Consider the following 18,169-nt stretch of genomic DNA (forward strand, 5'->3'; position numbering starts at 1 on the left):
ACTTGGGTGGACCTCCCCCCCCCGGGACTCACTCCCCCCGCCCCGGGCCCACGAGGTGATGACAAGCGTTCGCCAGCACCCTCCCCCCGCCCCCCCGGCCGCGGGGGAGTGGCAAGCAAGTCAACAGGGCAACCTGGGGGCAACGCCCAGGAGATACAACAAAGGCGATGCACTTTAAATTGGAAAAAAAAGAAGGGCCCTACCTGGAGCTGAGAAGCACCCGACCAGCCACGCCTCTCTCCTCGCCGAACTGAGCCAAACAAACAGGGTGTGGCTGGAGCATGCGCACGCCAGGACGTGACCCGGGCATGCGCACCATGGACACACCCTGGGAAGGCACGTGGTAGAGGGAGGAGCAAAGGGAGGGGCGACAACTACTCCGGCGGGAATTTCAAAAAAAAAAAAAAAAAAAATTCCGTTTGACAGCTCCACCGAAAAAAAAAAAAAAAAACCAGAAAACCGGGGGGGAGCACTATTCGGAAAGGGGGCAGTATGTCATGAGTGCCGTTGAGCTGAAGTCATCAGCGCAATGGCACACATGACAATAGCAAGGAAATAGGTGAAGGGGCTCAAGATAAGTAGCCATCAACCCACAACGACTAACGGCCAACAAACAATAACTAAACGGATCACGGAGCACACCCAAGCCATCAGCGCCAATACATCGGAGATCGCCCAGCTGACAGCAATCACCAGAGGAATAGAAAACCTGATGATGGGCGATCCCGGAACGCCAGCGGGGCCTCACAACCCCTCACCCACCGGCAGGGCAACGTATTGGACAAAGGGGGGTGACGTGACCGCGAGTGAGGGGGCGCTGACCGGCGCGGGGTATTTAAACCCCGCACCGGCGCGCTCCTGTCACTCTCAGCTTTTTTCTTCCGACGCTGTAACTGCGCTGTGAATAAATCAGAGCCTGATCCACGAACCAGTGTCTGAGTATTATTCAGAGGCAGGCAGCGCATGACAGATACATTACATCTGAAACAAAGGTTAGAATACCTGTCCATGTATTTCTTAATAAATCTATCTAACCTAAAGGAAGCAGGAGAGAGAGAGAAAAAGAGGAAGTTTTCTTTTGTCTCTGAACCACAGAAACTTATTGAACTGCCAACAGGCCAGAGAGGAACCAGCCCCAACAGCAATGTGTAAAGCCCCATCTATCACTCAACATTTTCCCCTCAGTGGACAAAATTGTTTACAGGGGCAAAGAGACTATACAATCTCCAACAATTTATATCTCCTGTTTCTAGACTCAACATGGTGATGTCTATTAATTTGTAGCTATATATTGGATGAAATCCCAGTTTTGTGAAAAACAGACATGATTACTCAATTGCTTAAAAGGTCTAGCTGAAGACGAGAACTTAATTTCTTTTCTGGATGTAGAAAGAATGGTGACTTCCCACAACCTTTGAAGGAAAGTATCCCCTACCCTTTTATTTTTATTATTTTTATTGCTTTTAAAATAATAACAGAAAAAGAAAAAACACTTAGATAATTATAATGCAAATACATACATTTTCAAAGGAAAAAAAAACTACACATAAAAGTGCTTAAAAAGTGGGAAAAAAACAGAAAAAAGAAAGAAAAACAATATATAATATATTGTTATAAGAATTAACAGTTCCAATTCTATATATACTTACCTAATATATCACTTCTTGGCCTTTTGGCTAAGATCAAGTGTAGGGTAGTATCTAATGTAAATAACATTCAAGTATGTACCTAAGGGGACGTGGCGCTGCAGGTTAAACCACTGAGCTGCTGAGCTTGCCAATGGGAAGGTCGGCAGTTCGAATCCCTGTGACAGGGTGAGCTCCCATTGCTAGTCCCAGCTCCTGCCAACCTAGCAGTTTGAAAACATGCAAATGTGAGTAGATTAATAGGTACCGCTTTGGCGGGCAGGTAACAGCATTCTGTTTAGTCATGCTGGCCACATGACCATGGAAGTGTCTACGGACAGTTGCTGGCTCTTCGGCTTTGAAACGGAGATGAGCACCGCCCCCTAGAGTTGGACACGACTGGACTTAATGTCAAGGGAAACCTTTACCTTTACTATGTACCTAATACATCTATATAACCCCAACTATCATTCTTTTTTTTTTTAACCTACTGTATTTTGTATAAATGAGTTCCATATTTCATTATACTTTTCCATACAAAGTCTACATCTATAGGCAATCTGCTCATAGGTGCCAAGTGTAATCAGGTCTTCAATCCATTGAGTGAATGGGGCCATACATTTATTTTTCCAATGTTACAATATCACTGTTTTAACCATAGTGAGGGCATGGAGAATCCATTTCTGTTGTCCAGTTGTCAAATTCCATGTACTAGGTATGTAGTTCAGGAGAATATTATCTTCTGAAAATTTTAGTTTTTGTCACACACAGTCATATTTGTATAGTCCACTACTTTCTCCCAAAACTTAGTTAAGTATAGGACATTGTAAAAACATGTATTTTAAAGAAGCATTATCATTACATCTCTGGTGAAATGCTGTTTTTGACAGTCCTTTTCTATATAAATGTAATGGAGTCCAATACATTCTAAATACTATTTTTTGTTGTATAAGTTGTGATTTGAGGTCCATTGACACTCTTGCCATAGAAGTTAAGACACTCTCTCATTGTCTAGATAATATAGGAGCCTCTAATTCTTTATTCCACTCATTTCTTAGCATCTGCACATCAACCTGATTTATTGATAACAACTATAAAAATTAATAGTAGTTTTTTTAGTTCTGAAGGATTTAACAAGTTGTTCTCAGGTGTCTCAGAAGCTGAAAACGCTGCTGGTCCAAACAACGTTGTTAACAAATGTTGTAGCTGTAAATATTGTCATTGGGTTACATCTGATAGATGATGCTTACCTCTTAACACAGTGTGTGTTAAAAATTCATCTATCTTCATCATCTATCAGTTAGCCCAAAGTCAATATCCCCACTTCCATCCATTTTTTCCTTATCACCATCTTTTTCCCAATTTTTAAAGTTGTGTTTCCCCATAAAGTCAATTTAGCGTGTGAAAAAGGGTCAAGTTTTGTTTAATTAGATATTACATTTTATAACTTTCTGACATAATTGTTTCCAGAGATATTAGAGTTTAGTGTATTTAGATCCTAACACTGTCCATCCAACCAAAGGTGCTATATATGTATATCCCAAAGTTGCCCAAATAGGAAAACTAACACCAATTGTTGGCTTCCAGTATTTAATACTTGTCAATAGGTAAGCATGAAAACTGAATCCTCCCTCATTAATTGGTAATTGCATTTTCTGTGGATATATTATCGGAATCAAAGAACCCCATAGAAATTTCCTAAACAAAGAATTTATTTTCTGAAAATATTTTCCAGATATATGAACTGGAATTCCTCTCAGAATATAAATTAATTTGTGAATAATATTCATTTTGAGAGCATTCACTTTTCCCCAAAGGGTGAGGTTTAATGACTCCCATCTGATAAGATTGTAGAAGTATCCCCTCCCTTGGGAATGATGCAAAAAAAGCAAGGAAAGGAAGAAGTAGATTGGGTTGCTTTGCTTTTATTTTTCCATGAGTGGAGTGAAAAGGAGAATGAGAGGGAGAGAGTAGGAAAGGGGCTGGATGATTAAAAAAAAAATCCTACATTTCAACGCGAGAGAACTCATCAGAGCTTCCCCAGACATAGTGTTGGGAGAAAGCCTGTCGAGAAATCTTATATTCAACTTGTGCTGTTTCCTCTGGAATGGAATCTGCGTTTAGCTTCCCTGCCAAGGGTGTCGGCAATGACTCATCACATTTGAGAGAGATGGAGTTTGGTGTTTAAGGCAGTGTTTCTTCATGGCTAGTTCCTTGCTTTCCTGTTCCTAAATATAGCCCAAAGACCCCTGTGTATTTTCTTGGATAACATGCTTAGTAAGCTGTATCCCTTCAGGGTATGCCTGTGTGGGTGTGGCTGTGGCTGTGGCTGTTACACAAAACACTAAGAAAACAGTGGCATCTGCTTTTAACCCCCACTCGCACTTGGATGAATACCTCTGAAAGTTGGCAACATTTATTCTGATGAAAGGGCAAGTATTTCAAAACAAGCAAACATAAGTTATACAGATCTCTCTTTCTAAAAAGTGAAAATTAACCCCTGTTGAAACCCTGGAGAGGGTATGCTCCATCCTCTCAGAATCCCACCCCTGAAAATGGTTTCCCACTCTGTTATAAAGTTTAAGTCCCGCCTATGGGTGGGTGGCCCATGCTAATCCATGAGAGATACCAAGACACCTTCCACAGGAAACGCTGTGCCAATCCGCTCATAGTCGGGGGGGGGGGGGTTGGAGCAGCAGATCAGCCAGAGTAAATCAGAATACCAGTGCCTGTGAAGTTGGTGCTGTGCCCTGTTTTCCCACGATTCAGGGGCCAATGCTCCAGAGGAGCTACCGTGGAGATAGTTTCTCAGGGTTTCCTCTGGAGCTGGGGGCTCCTTGATTTGGCAGGAAGGAACTCCCACTTTGTACTGTCTCCTGGCTTCTCAGATCAAGCTGAGGAGCAGCAAGGGAAGTTGGAGTGGCCAGGCTCTGGTGGCCTGCGCTCCCCTGTCGGCCAGCTGAGGGACTGCCAGCTTATTCAAAGTTGACTTAGCAGCAAGGTGAAAATATTCATCTTTCACAAAGAAATACATGTTTTGTTTTGTTTTGTCTATTTTGGCACGTCTCACCAACTTGTGGCTGGTTTCTTTTGCATTCCTGATTCCTGGCCCTCTTGGAACAGAAGTTCAAGAGATATCCAAGGAAGGAAAGCCTTTCAGAGTTTCTGCCCCGGGGGCGGGGGGTGGGGGAGAACACAGTGGGTAGTCAGTCTCTCTCTACTGCAGCGTGGCTGGCTGGGGGATTCTGGGAACTGAAGTGCCAAGGTCGAGAAACACTGTTCTACTGTATATGTCCATAACCAGTGCTTTACTGAGAAGGGCTTTAACATCCCTTCACCTGCAGAGCATGCCCTCCACGTATCTCGAAGGGAGATTTTGCAAGCTCCCAGTCGTCCAACGCCCCTGTCCTTGTGGTGTTGGTCAAATGGAGGATGTTATCCATTATGTCCTCCACTGCCACATTTACAATGAGATCAGGGCCAAGTTATTAATGGCAGGTGAACTCAAGGGCTCCGACCTTGACAAATTGAACTATCATTCTTGCAGACGTGTTCCCAACTGCCAGCAACCAAGTTGCTACTTTTATTCTGCTGTCATTTAAACTTAGAAAGAAATACTTAAGTTCTTAGCTGTAGCTTTGGCTTTATTTTGCTGTAACCTCTTTATATCTAATACTTCTTTTATTACTTTGTTTTATAATTTCACTATTTTATTGTTATTTTATTGTGTTTTCTGGCATTCCATATGTTACGACCAGTGGTTACAACAATAAACTTATTTACTTACTTACTGTAGATGTTGAAGAGGCTGTTCTCTGCTGTTGGGAAAAAAACATTAAAACAGTTCAGAAAAAGCATAGTATTTGCACTCAGCAAAAGCAGGGGGAAAGGGAAAAACAAAGGTTCCAATTGCAGCAGTTCCTGTTTTGATTTGTCTGTGGATTGCTTTATTCTGGCATTCTGCTTTTATGTTATTCTGAAAGAGTTGTGTAATTGGACAGTTCCAAATACCTGCAAAAACTCTGCATAACTCAATTTTTTTGATATAAACCAGTAAAGTTCTTGTAATTTGGATAGTTACAATACTTCGGTGAGTTACTAAAGGTGGTGCTATTATGTTATGTTCTCTGTGAAAAGAATTATGGCACAGACAAAGAAGAATGTGGGGGAGGAGCAGTTGCCCAGGATGACATTCTATAAAACCAGCTTTTGACATCAGTGATATTCCTTTAGTGAATCAGTCAGTATGTGCACGACAGCCAGCTAATAGTTTCTGATCAAGGAATCAGTGAAGTTAATCAACCTCTCTAATGATGGGATGGCATTTCTCCTAAATGGATATTTGTAGAAATCAACTTTGTAGACATGGCAAACCATGAAGAAATAATAGCAAAATCTCAGGCCATTTCAATAAAGCATACTCCAGTATCTGGAACATGAATGCAGAAAAATCTGCAGAAAGTATAACCTCACCAAAGTATAGACCATTTCTCGATGGCATGGTATCAAATTAACTGCTGTCATGATTTAAAAGGGAAAAAAGGTAATGATGGAGTAATAGCAGAATTAATCATTGGTATAATTGATTGGCTTTGCCTATGAGAACATTGCCTCATATCCAGGAAGAAGGGTCAAAGATACCAGATAGACTATATAGGAAAAGTGGTCTTATTTTATTGATCTGAATTTTGCAGCGGTTACTCCAGAAGGAAGAGTTTGGCAATCCTCGGATTTATGCTAGCCAATGCTTGGGTTATATGAACATTGCCAGTGTTATCTATGTTTACCCAATGCAAATAGCTGACAATCAAAATATCTTGGCTTCTAATGAAAAACAGCCATATCTAATAAACATTGTATGGAGAAAAAATGCTACAGCTCCCCATATTTCTCAAAGGTTACTGCCTTTCTGAAATGTTTAAGAAAACATCTTTTAAGATAATGAGGGTCCACCTCCTCCTCCAACTTTAAATCACATTTCTCCAGACTTTCAAAGTTACAAGGTCAATGTCCAGTTGATCAAAGGATGGCGTTAATCCCAGAAAATGTACCCAGGAACTAATCAATAACAGTTAAACCAAGCAGCAGTATTTGAATATTTAGCAAGACTTTGAAGAAGTTGTATTATGTAGGATTGGGTTAATTATATCTTACATCTCTGGGTAAATATTAGGCTTACTGGTTTCACAAATTTTACCAAATAGTAGTTATTCATTAACGTTGCCCAATAAATGAATTCTCCTCTATAGTTCTGTCATTTCCAAAATGGAAAAGCAATTGTTCACTCTCTGGCTGGCTTTGTCTTCACAAATTGTATTAGCAGATGCTGTTATCCATCAGGTACTCGCCTTCCTTGATGCTTAATTGTTCATTAAAATATGAAAGAAATATATATGCCTGTGATATTTAATCATTCAACTAATTTTACAGGTTGAAAACAAGGACAAATGGTGATCTGAGAGGAACCAGACTGGGGAAAGATATGTTGCATTATAACTGAACATGCAGTTTAGAAATGACATGTGTGATTGTAGTTGGGTATGTGTATATTAGTGTAAAGATGTAACTGAAGGTTAATAAGAGCAGTTTCACAGGGTTCTGTGAAATGTTTCACAGAATCAGTTCCCCAGAGAGGTGACAGCAATTCATTTAAGGTGCTCAAAGGGATACTTTAATTTGGACCCCTCCACCGAGCAGGGGACTGGACGCAGGAGCCAAAATGGTTCTAACTCTTTGATTCTAAGTTCAGCCTATCAGACGGATGGAGGAGTTAACCTCCCTTCTCCTTGGTCTGTGGAATGAGCATTCTGTTGGGGTTGGGGCATTACCTGTTGTCAAAACTGAATAAGGGTATCTCCCTGTGGTCCTAGCAGTTTGGAATCACCTTTACTTTGAATCCATTCTCCAGGGGCTGGCAGACTCCAGAAGCTGGGTTATTTTGTTACAAGTTCCTCTAAAGTAATGCAAAACTGCAACAAAGCAAATCTATTCTCTTGAAGTGTGGTAGCTCTGCAGAGCCTCAGGGCAGTCCATACTCCCTTGCTGGGAATTTTTGCCTCACCGTGCCTCTGATCGCCCACCAGCAGGAGCTCTCCTCACTTTTGCTGGAGTATATAATCTCTATGTTTTAAATCAGAAGCTGTGAAGACAAACACTTTTGGATTGATTGAGGAGTGGGACACATGGTGGTTTAAAAGTACCCCAAACTGAGTGGTCCCTTAAGTATTAATATGAGATAGGATGAAACTGAACAATTTCCAAAGATCTACAGAAGACCTTTCCCATACATTTTCACTGGTTTTATAACTACAAATATATTATTCTTGCTAAATCTAAGTGCAGTCTCCTGTAATATTTAGAAGATACTTAAACAGTATTATTGACATTTTAATTAATTTCATTTTTGTTCTGCTATCCCATCCCAAAAAGGAACTTCTGGAGAGAACCCTACTTGTTGCCTACTTATATCAGCATGTACTGTATATATTTTGGATTATGGGGAAATGTCTTATAGCAGGTTGGTTTATAAGCTAGCAGGCACCCACAGGGGAAGGCTCAAAAAAGTCAAAATGGTAGCACGTCCACATGATTGAATGCCCACCTGTTGTACTGATGCATATTCAGAAAGGCAGAACTTCCATAGCATAGTTGCACCCATCTTCTTAACTTTTTAAATCCTGTCTCCTTGTGGACATCCCTGTGGATACCAGTATTCCAGGATCCTAGGCTGAAGTTCATATCCATTCTGTTGCATGTACAGAATCTGAGATAGTCTATAAGCAAAGCCAAGTCCTTAAGCCAACTATGACTCTTAAAGAAATATTAATTGTTAAATCAATCTTTAATTTTTTAAAAAATTGTTAATACATGGGAAGGGAAAGGGAAATGCATTCATCAATAAGATGTTAACTTTCTACAAGGGACTCAGTGCAGACTCTGTACACTATTACAATGTTCTATACTTTGAGAATCCTATTCTATGAAACATGAAGGGCAAATATCTGGCTTTTGTTTATTTAGAAGTTATTAGGCAGAGAAACCATCAGGTAGTTCATCTGGCAAAGGCAGCCAGCCATGTGCTTGCAACATATAAAACACATAAAGGCTATGCTGAGCAAATGGCTGAGTCCTTTTCTTCTTGTAATCTGTGACACGTTTTTGCTTTAACGGTCTGCCAGACACCAACCTTGATTTTTTATTTTATTCTTTATCATTTTGGACAAATATAAAATACAGCTATAGAGATACAGGGATGCCCATGTCTTAAGGAAGAAAAAGTTAATGCTGTTCTTTACAGCTGTGTTCTTTCAGGAAGGTGCAGATGTTTATGGGACATCTCCTTGGGTGTCAGAAGAAGTTGTCTGGCTATAGGTACTGCACTCCTGAACATGTCACAGTTGGGAGGTGGCTATTGGTATGCTGGACACAGCAAAACAAATTAAATTCTTACCATAGCAAGTTTTTCAGCAGAGTGTCATATTTTATATTATATGTTTTATATAATGTATTCAAATAATATAGCTATAGTTTAATATTTTAAAAGAATATTAAACTATAGCTATAGTTCACAGTGAATTACAGTGAATTCTCGTATCAAAAGTTGATTGCTACTAATAGTTTTAGTCTTTGTTCAGTTGTTAGCCAGTAACGATTTCCAGCAAAGAAATCAATAGAAGCTTCCCCTCCTCTTCCCCTAGAATGGCATTGAAATCTACAGCCTGCACATTGACTGCGAAGTTATCTCACGGTATGCCCACACGGTCATTACCAGCAGAGTTGTCAACAGGGCAAATGAATCTAAGGAGACTCTTTTTGAAGTGGAGCTTCCCAAAAAAGCCTTCATCACAAACTTCAGCATGTAAGCACCCATTTTAGGCTCTTTAAAAGATGGAGCATCTCAGAATTTGGGCAAGAGGACACAGTCAATCTCCCACTGAGAACAATAGAATGAAAGGAGTGAATATATTGGTCTACAGCAGTGTTGCTCTCAACTTTGGCAACTTTAAGATGTGTGGACTTCAATTCACAGAATTCCTGGCCAGCTTGGAATAGGAATATATGCCTATATCTTGTTTACAAAGTTTGTAAAAATGTCAAGATTGCTGAAATTCTACTACATAATAAATCTGGTAGATACCATCAGGCCCATAGCTCCTTCTAACCAGGGCTTTTTACGATGCTAATCTATGGGAGCAATTTAGGTGGCAAATCCACTAAACTATGGCTCAACATCTAAAATGATTGGACAGATCTGAATTTTATTTATTCGTTTTTCAGGTTTTATAAGGCACTCCCATTACCTAATCTGGAGTAGCATACAACTCCCCAAATACATAATTTGGGACTAAAAACACACAAATACAGATCAAATTAAACACAAATCATAATGTTGTATGTATGTAAAACTGGGAAATACTTTCAGAACAGTTGAAACCATTGAATATAAACCTCATCTGGAAGATATTTTTCATTCAAAGCAAAATAACTGATAAATTAAAAGGTAATCACAAGTTATTCCAGCATTGGGGTTTGTCTGTACAACACTATTTCCTCGATTGATTAGGTTGGATAAAAACAATAGTGGGAGAAATTACATTGACAGAGGAAGACAATGGAAGGGGGCCCATCAAATGAATATTTTCCCTCAGCTCTTTAAAAGGCCCCACTTCTACATTATGGTTAAACTGAATATTATTGAAATTATATTAAATCCTATAATGTAGGATTTAATTTTCTTTCTGTTCATGAAATACCTTACCACTACATATTGGTGGGTTTTCCTTGCCTTTTTCTGGACCTTTTTGAACTCTTTGAAATATCTATTTTAAAGGACCATAGATGGAGAAACTTATCCTGGAATAATCAAGGAGAAAAAGGCAGCCCAAGCTCAGTATGATTCTGCCATTTCACGAGGTCAAAGTGCTGGATTGGTCAAGTAAGTACAAAAACTTTTCCCAAGTTTTGGTTTTAAGCTGATGTCTTTTCTTAACCAGACTCATTCAGTGCATATGATACACTGTTTCTTGGCACATGCAGATAAGTAGCCCAGTTTCCACTGTCATTCTTCAGAGGGTTTAAGCTCTAAAACTGTATATAAGAAAATCCATGTAATAAAGTAATAAAGCCACACAAACCATCATAATTAAAACATCTCAGTCCTAACATTTCTGCATTCAGCTGAGAATAAAGATTCTGGACCATCTCAAGGCAGCCTCATCATGGATTGTAGTATTGTAGTATTCCACCTTAGATGTCAGCAGTGTATAGATAACCAAAGCATGGTTGAACATCTCCAGACAGAGCCTTAACTGATATTTCAACATAGGTGGCATAACATTCCAGGCCACTGCAACCATCTGAGCTCCCCCACATAGTGCAAAGACCTCCCAGACTATATACTTGACCTTTCAGAAGGAAAGTACATTCCCATATACTGCAAGCAACTCTTGTTCTGAATTGCAGAACTCTTTATCAATACACATTGGGTGCCTAGGAATAACAGACTCAGGACAATGTCAAGTGGAATAGATTAGATTTATAGTCCAACTAGAGCAAAAAGAATTTAGGTGGATCATGTGTTGTTTACTACTGCCAAAGTCTAGAATCACTAATTGCAACAACAGCATACACCCAAAGGATAAAGGAATACATAAGGGTTGTGCATCTGATCTTCAAGAGGTGTTTTGGAGTGCACAGGAATTCACAGGTAACATCTGATTACAAAGCAGCCATGCCCTTAAAGATACAGCTGCTTTCAAGGTGCTGCAGACAGGTGCTGCCCAGGCACTCCAAAGCAGCTTTGGAAATTGAATCCAAAGAGCTGAACAGCCTTAGGATACATTATCTCTTCAATACCTATCTATGCAGAACTTGATTATGGAGCTTCATTATAACAGGATTTGTTTTAAGCATGAATGCAAGTAAGGACTCTGTTTTTTTCCAAATATATACTGTTTGTGTATGTGTGTGTGTGTATATATATATATATACACACATACATACATACTGTATACACACACACACACACACACATATATATATACACATACATACACTGTGTGTGTATGTGTATGTGTATGTGTGTGTGTATGATAAAAATATGATATGATGATGATGATGATGATGATGATGATGACGACAACAACAGAATATCAGGAAATACTCTGAATTTTTAAAGATGGCTCAGGAAGCCTAAGGAAGAGCTGAGGCTTGCAATGAATGCCAAAAATAGCAAAAAAAAAAAGGTTCTGTGGGTATGTACTGTATATGTCACAAGCCACACAGAGGGAGAAGGCAGGGGGAGGGCAGAAGAGAAAAACAGGTCAAGATAGATGAGGAACTTGTGGCATTCACAGTTAGCTGCTGTGAATGAATTCCCAGGGTGAATGGGTGCTACAGAAACTGGTGGGTGTGATCCCAGAACCACTGACTGTACTCTTTGAGAACTCCTGGAGTACAGGGGAAGTGTCAGAAGATTGGAGAAGAGCTAACGTTGTTCCGATCTTTTAAGAAGGGGAAAAAGTGGACCCAGGAAACTACAGACTGTCTGCAGAAATCCTAACCAAAGATCATCAAGCAGTAGGTTTGCAAGTACTTAGAAAGGAACAAAGTGACTACTAGAAGTCAGCATGGGTTTGTTAAGAACAGGTCATGCCAGACCAATCTTATTGCTTTTTTTGGGGGGGGGACAAAGTAGCTTGATTAATAGACTAATTAAGGGAATGCTCTGGAAGTGGTGTACTTAGACTTCAATAAGGAGTTTGAAAAAGATGATTGTAGCCTTCTTCTTGAAAAAACGGAACCATGAGGGATGGATGTTCCCAATACTAGATGGATACAGTTCAGTTGTAAAAATTGAACAAATGTGTGGTCCTTAATAAATGTATGTATGTATGTATGCGTATGTATGTGTGTGTGTGTGTATGTGTGTATATGTATACACACACACACACACACACACATACATGCAGGGGGTATGTAGTGGGGTACCTCAGGGTTTTGTTCTGGGCCCAGTGCTCTTCAACATTTTCATAAATGACTTGGATGAGAGAATAGAAGTGATGCTCATCAAAATTTGCAGATGACACAAAGTTGAATTGCTAACTTAAGAAAACAGGTTCAAAGTTCAAAAGGATCGTGATAAACTGGACATTGGGTCTTATCCAAAAGGAGGCAGTTGAATGGTAAGAAATGTAAGGTTATGAACTTCAGTTGAAAAAACCAGATGCACACGTAGAAGATACTGTAGATGGTACCTGGCTTGGCAACAATACTTGTGAGAAGGATCTGGTCAGATTGCATCTGGAATACTCTGTCTAGTTCTGGACACCTCAATATGAAAAGGACATTGAGGAACTGGAAAGGGTGCAGAGAAGAGCAACAAAGATGGGGAGGGATATGAAGGTTATAACTTACAAGGATTGTATCTAGTCCCATAAAATACTAAAGACTGGTCAGAAGACCTTTTGGTGAACAGATTTCCTAAACCAACACAGAAACTTGGAGGTGAGCAGCTCCACTGCAGCATAAACACAGCCTAAATTATACTTTTCTCATTTATAGATCAGCTGGAAGAAAACTTGAGAAGTTTAGTGTCTCAGTCAATGTTGCAGCAGCAGGTAAAGTTAACTTTGTGTTGGATTATGAGCAATTACTCGATCGAAGGCTAGGGAAGTATGAATTGATCATCAGGGTCAAGCCCAAACAGCTGGTGAAACACTTTCAGGTAAAATCTCCATCAACAGTTTTGTCCACCTGTCATGACCAGGTCACCGTTAGAAGACAGGACCCAATCACAACTTTTGCTTTTGCTTAGATGGATATTCACATCTTCGAGCCGCAAGGTATATCCTCCTTAGAAACAGAAAGCAACTTCATGACCAATGAAATGAGTGATGCTTTCATAAAGACACAGGAAGAGACCAAGGTACGTGGATGGATTTGGACCAAAATTCTTAAAGCTCCTTCGAAAAACCCCAACAAGAAGAAATCACTCTTGTATTTTTAGTTTGCCTGATTGATGTTTTTTGTTTGTCTTTAATGCTCAGGCTCATATTTCATTTAAACCAACCTTAACTCAACAAAGGAAAAGCCCTGAGCTGGAAGAGACTCTTCTAGATGGAGATGTCATCATACGTTATGATGTTAAAAGGGATGTTGCTGTAGGCGACATACAGGTAAAATGTGATGTTTTTAATTCACATGTGATTACAACAGTGGTCATTATTTAAGGTCCATCCAGTGTCATCAACATTCATGTGTAAGCGGGGCGGGGGGTGGGGAGGGGGGAGGGTTATGCCATGTCCTCAAGATGTCGCTGTCCTCTCATCCCTGGCTCTGAGCCAGGGCAGTTAAAGACATTTCAGCTTTTCCAGTTGTAAAGTCCCTCTTCCTCTGACAGAACGTTTGCATGGATAAGATCTAACGTGCTTCATATACTTGTTGATGAGATCAGGGGCTGGGAGCTGCCTCTCTTCGGTCTGCCATTTTAGGCTATTGCAGGCATGTTTTCTCCTCTGCTCACTGGACACTGACCTCCACGGCCATTTTATTCTGGGCTGCAGGAGAGACTGGAAACAGGTCTAATGCAGGGATTAGCGCTCTTCTGAAACAGCAGTAGACATGTGTTTAAAAAACAGGACTAGCATTCTTTGGAGCTAGTGTTACCCAGAAGCTTGATTTAAACTGGGAAAGAGAGCCCTGTTCTTCCAGCTGTGTGTTGCTGGTTCTGTCACAAATGCACATTTTCCATGGCTTCTGCCAACAAAGGGCAGAACTGTTTTTATTACTTCGGTTGGAAGGTGCAATGCCATTTTGCCTATTCCGTGGGCTACTTTCAGTGCTGGCAGCCACAGCCACTTGCTGCCATACTCTTGCAGTGCTAGCTGAAGTTCTTCATCTCATCTCTAGATCCTAGTGACCCTCATCCCTAGACTAAATCTAACTGGGGTTAATTTAGTTTCCCCCTTTCTTACATCATGCAGCTTCAGACAGAAAATCTGTTAAGCTTTGCCACCCATTATCTTGGAGGAAAGACCAGTGACTGTCAGGAACTTGGAAAAGAAGCAGTCATGGTAGGACAGGCATCAGTGGCAAGGTCAGCTAGTTGCAGGCTGTGGAGCAGACAGTGGACAGCAGTGTAACTCCATAGCTTTAGAGAAAGGGCTTTAGAGAAATGACACACACACTTTGGTCTGCTCCCTGTGGGAAAGAGGGTAATCCCAATTGCAGTTGGAACAGATACAGTCAAAAGATCTTTACTTCCTATCAATAAAAGTAGGTTGTTTCCATTCAGGATATATATTTTACTGAAGTGAATTATAAATCTATTGCTAGGAATACATGCCAATTTATATTTTGTTAAAGCAGAAGTCCTTAGATAAAAGATTGGTTTAGTTTCCTTGACTTCAACACCTTTGGTACAGTAAGCTAATGTGTACTTAGGAGAGCTGAATGACTTGTAGAAATGTATTTCTTCACCCAAACTATATTTTCGAGCAGGTACCCTATTTAGCTAATTTTAGTTTCTTTATCTTCCAGTGTATCAAAATATATAAAGTGACCTATTTTGTTCATTTCAGATCGTGAATGGTTATTTTGTCCACTATTTTGCACCCAGTGAAATGCCAGCATTTCCCAAAAATATCATCTTTGTTATAGATAAAAGTGGATCTATGACTGGTAATAAAATTCGGCAGGTAATTTCTCTCAAAACAGATCCTTTTCTTGAGTCTACTCATAGTTTTTGTTTTATGCCAAGTCTAATTCTCCCTGAGTGAGATGGGTGGTGACTAAATTTGAAGCATAAATAAATAAATAATTCTAATGAAAACTATTTTATTTCAGCAAGCCAGCCTCAAGTATTCTCAGCCTCTCTTCTATAGCTGTGAATCAAGAAAGAGCAGTGATGCTGTTTAGTCAAAAGAAACAGGCTTTCTTTCCATCCTTCTATTGTTCAAATTTATTTCCTCATTGGTTTTGTATATATTACAACTTTTGAATGAATTATTACTCCCAGGGTACACACATTAGCTTGTTCTTTCTCTGTACCAGTCATTTTGGGCCAGTCATTCTCTCTTACCTCAATCTACCTCACAGGGTTGCTGTCATAAGACGACTTGAGCAACTGTCTAAAAGCTTCAGAACGAGCTGTGGAAATAGTTACCCTTTGATGTTGATTAGATATTCTATCTTATTTGGAAACCATTAATAGTTGCTTTTGTTTCATCAAAGACAGACATTGTAATTATGAAAGATATCATTTGTTTTCTAATTCACTTCAAGGGAAAAGTGAAGTTTCTATGTGCACAGGTCAGAGGTCATGTGTATTTCTGCTTATTACAATAGATGTAAAATTGCTAACTTTAGGCTACAGAGTTTAACTGTGTGCTGATTTACTCATTATTATAGACAAAAGAGGCCTTGGATAAGATTTTGGATGACCTGAATCCTGAAGACCATTTTAATTTAGTTGTTTTTAGTAGGAGTATTTCAAAGTGGCACCCCACTTTGTTGCAAGCCAAAAAGGCAGATGTGGAAGCAGCTAAACAGTATGTTCAAACCATTCATGCTCAAGGAGGTAAGTATGAGGACTAAGAAGGGTTGTCCATGTTTGCAATATTGGTTTAATCAGGAGATAACTGGAACTGATGCTCAAACCTTCTTTATTCCAGTTTTTCATACAATTACTTGACATATTTTTTCTCTTTAAAAACATACCAAAGCATTATTTTCTTGCTTCTTATATTCAACATTCTTCAGGGTATTTTAGCTTACAATAATAACCGTAAGTGCAGTGTTGGAGGCCGGAGTACTAGGTATGTTTGCTGCCTTGAGTTGACAAATATATAGATGTAGATGTAGATATATAAAAATAAAAGGCTGGGTAATCATCATCATCATCATCATCATCATCATCATCTCATTCCTCCATGTATGTAATTTTTACTTTGACTTTGCTTTACTTTTTTGAGAAGGCAGCAAAGTTAGTTCTTTGCAGCTGAAGCTATTATTATGAACCTATTATTGTGAAAATGTAAGGCATTGCTATTGCATTAATAATTTTCCTGTCTTGAAACCAGAGATTTCTACTTGTATAAGTTATGACTTTGTGCTCCTTACAAATCAGCACCATAGCAATGGGATCCCACATTGTCATCTCTGTTCATTGGCTGTTTATTGAGCTTATCTGGGGTATATCATAAATTTTAGTTAAATGGTTTCTCCTTTGGAATCCTGAAACTCTGGAGAGTTTGCAGGCTGGTATTTTCCATTTCCAAGAACTCTGAACTTAACTTGTGACCCCTCCTAGTAGAGGCTCAGCTGCTGTGCCATATTACCAATATGCTATTATTCTGAAGGTATTTAAAGAAAAAAAAACCCAGAAGGGATGGTAATTTTGCAGCTTTGCAGCTCCTCCTATAACAACTGTTCAGATCTGGGGAAAAAGAATGCACACAGCTTGACATAAAAATATGGATATGGAGCCAGGCACTGACTTTATACTGGTTTTTGCATTGTCTGATTGGTCATCTAATGGGAGCCTGATGGTATTAGCAATATTTTAAGGCCAGTAGCAATCGAGAAACACTAGTTGGCTTCAAATCATATATGTTTGTTTGTGACATGTATAAATGTATTTATAAATGAATAAACAATCTAAGACTCTTCGCAGTTAAAGCAATTAAGGGCAGACAGAAAGAGGCATAAAACTAAAACATCCACAGTAAATTTATATGTTCAATAACAGCATAAAACCAAAATAAATAACACTATTAGGCATCCTTTTACCATAAGTCCTTCAGAATACCGCAGTTGTTAAAAATTTCCAGAAGGCTAAAACTGTAGGGCCAATCTGATTTCTTCTGGGAGACTATGCCGTAGTGTAGGTGTTGCCACTGAAAAGCAGCATTTATGAACCACAGACTTCACAGAAATAGAGGATCACCAGTCATTTCTCCTGAGATACACAAGCTGGATGGTTCGATTCTAGTTAGAGAAGGTAGTCCAGAAAGACTGCTTTTGAATGGCTGGATAGTAGAAATAGTGTGAAAGCATTGTTATTTACATGTATTTATTCTAACTGCATTGAGACTTCCAACTGCATCTGATTAAATAGATTTATTCAAATGCCTTGAAAGCTCCTCTATACATTTTTAAGAACAGTCCAATACGACGATCATATTCATTGTCATAATTCTTTCCTATTGCAGCGACGGATATTAATGAAGCTCTTTTGACAGCCATTAATTCTCTGGATCAAGCCACCTCTAGGGAGTTATTGCCAGAAAAAAGCATTTCAATGATCATTTTGCTGACAGATGGTCAACCCACTGTTGGTAAGTTAGGAACAGAAGAGCTACTCAGTTGTTATTGTTTTTCTTTGCACTTTACTTATTTTAGTATATACTTTTCAACAGTGTTATCAATTTAAAAAAATATTGAATTTAAAATAGCGTTCTTTTCTTCCTTAGCCTTTCCCCACCATTTGAACCTTGCAATTTCAAATACCCTCAAATGTTTCTGCTGACTAAGAATTGGAGATT

The 18,169-nt window shown here is 39.3% G+C and overlaps 1 protein-coding gene across 1 annotated transcript in view; it reads left to right on the forward strand.

Moving 5' to 3' along the window:
• Nucleotides 1-6,884: 6,884 nt before the first annotated feature.
• LOC134489285 (inter-alpha-trypsin inhibitor heavy chain H4-like) overlaps nt 6,885-18,169 on the forward strand; it is a 32,606-nt gene continuing 21,321 nt past the window's right edge. Inside the window, exons 1-9 of the mRNA XM_063291883.1 lie at nt 6,885-6,965; nt 9,323-9,483; nt 10,456-10,560; nt 13,188-13,350; nt 13,441-13,551; nt 13,673-13,801; nt 15,206-15,322; nt 16,035-16,203; nt 17,837-17,962. Coding sequence (XP_063147953.1) covers nt 6,891-6,965; nt 9,323-9,483; nt 10,456-10,560; nt 13,188-13,350; nt 13,441-13,551; nt 13,673-13,801; nt 15,206-15,322; nt 16,035-16,203; nt 17,837-17,962 — 1,156 coding nt within the window. The 5' untranslated portion in view covers nt 6,885-6,890. The remainder of the gene's footprint in view (nt 6,966-9,322; nt 9,484-10,455; nt 10,561-13,187; nt 13,351-13,440; nt 13,552-13,672; nt 13,802-15,205; nt 15,323-16,034; nt 16,204-17,836; nt 17,963-18,169) is intronic.

This window comes from Candoia aspera, chromosome 2 (assembly GCF_035149785.1).
Source record: "Candoia aspera isolate rCanAsp1 chromosome 2, rCanAsp1.hap2, whole genome shotgun sequence".
In the NCBI taxonomy this organism is placed as follows: Eukaryota; Metazoa; Chordata; class Lepidosauria; order Squamata; family Boidae; genus Candoia; species Candoia aspera.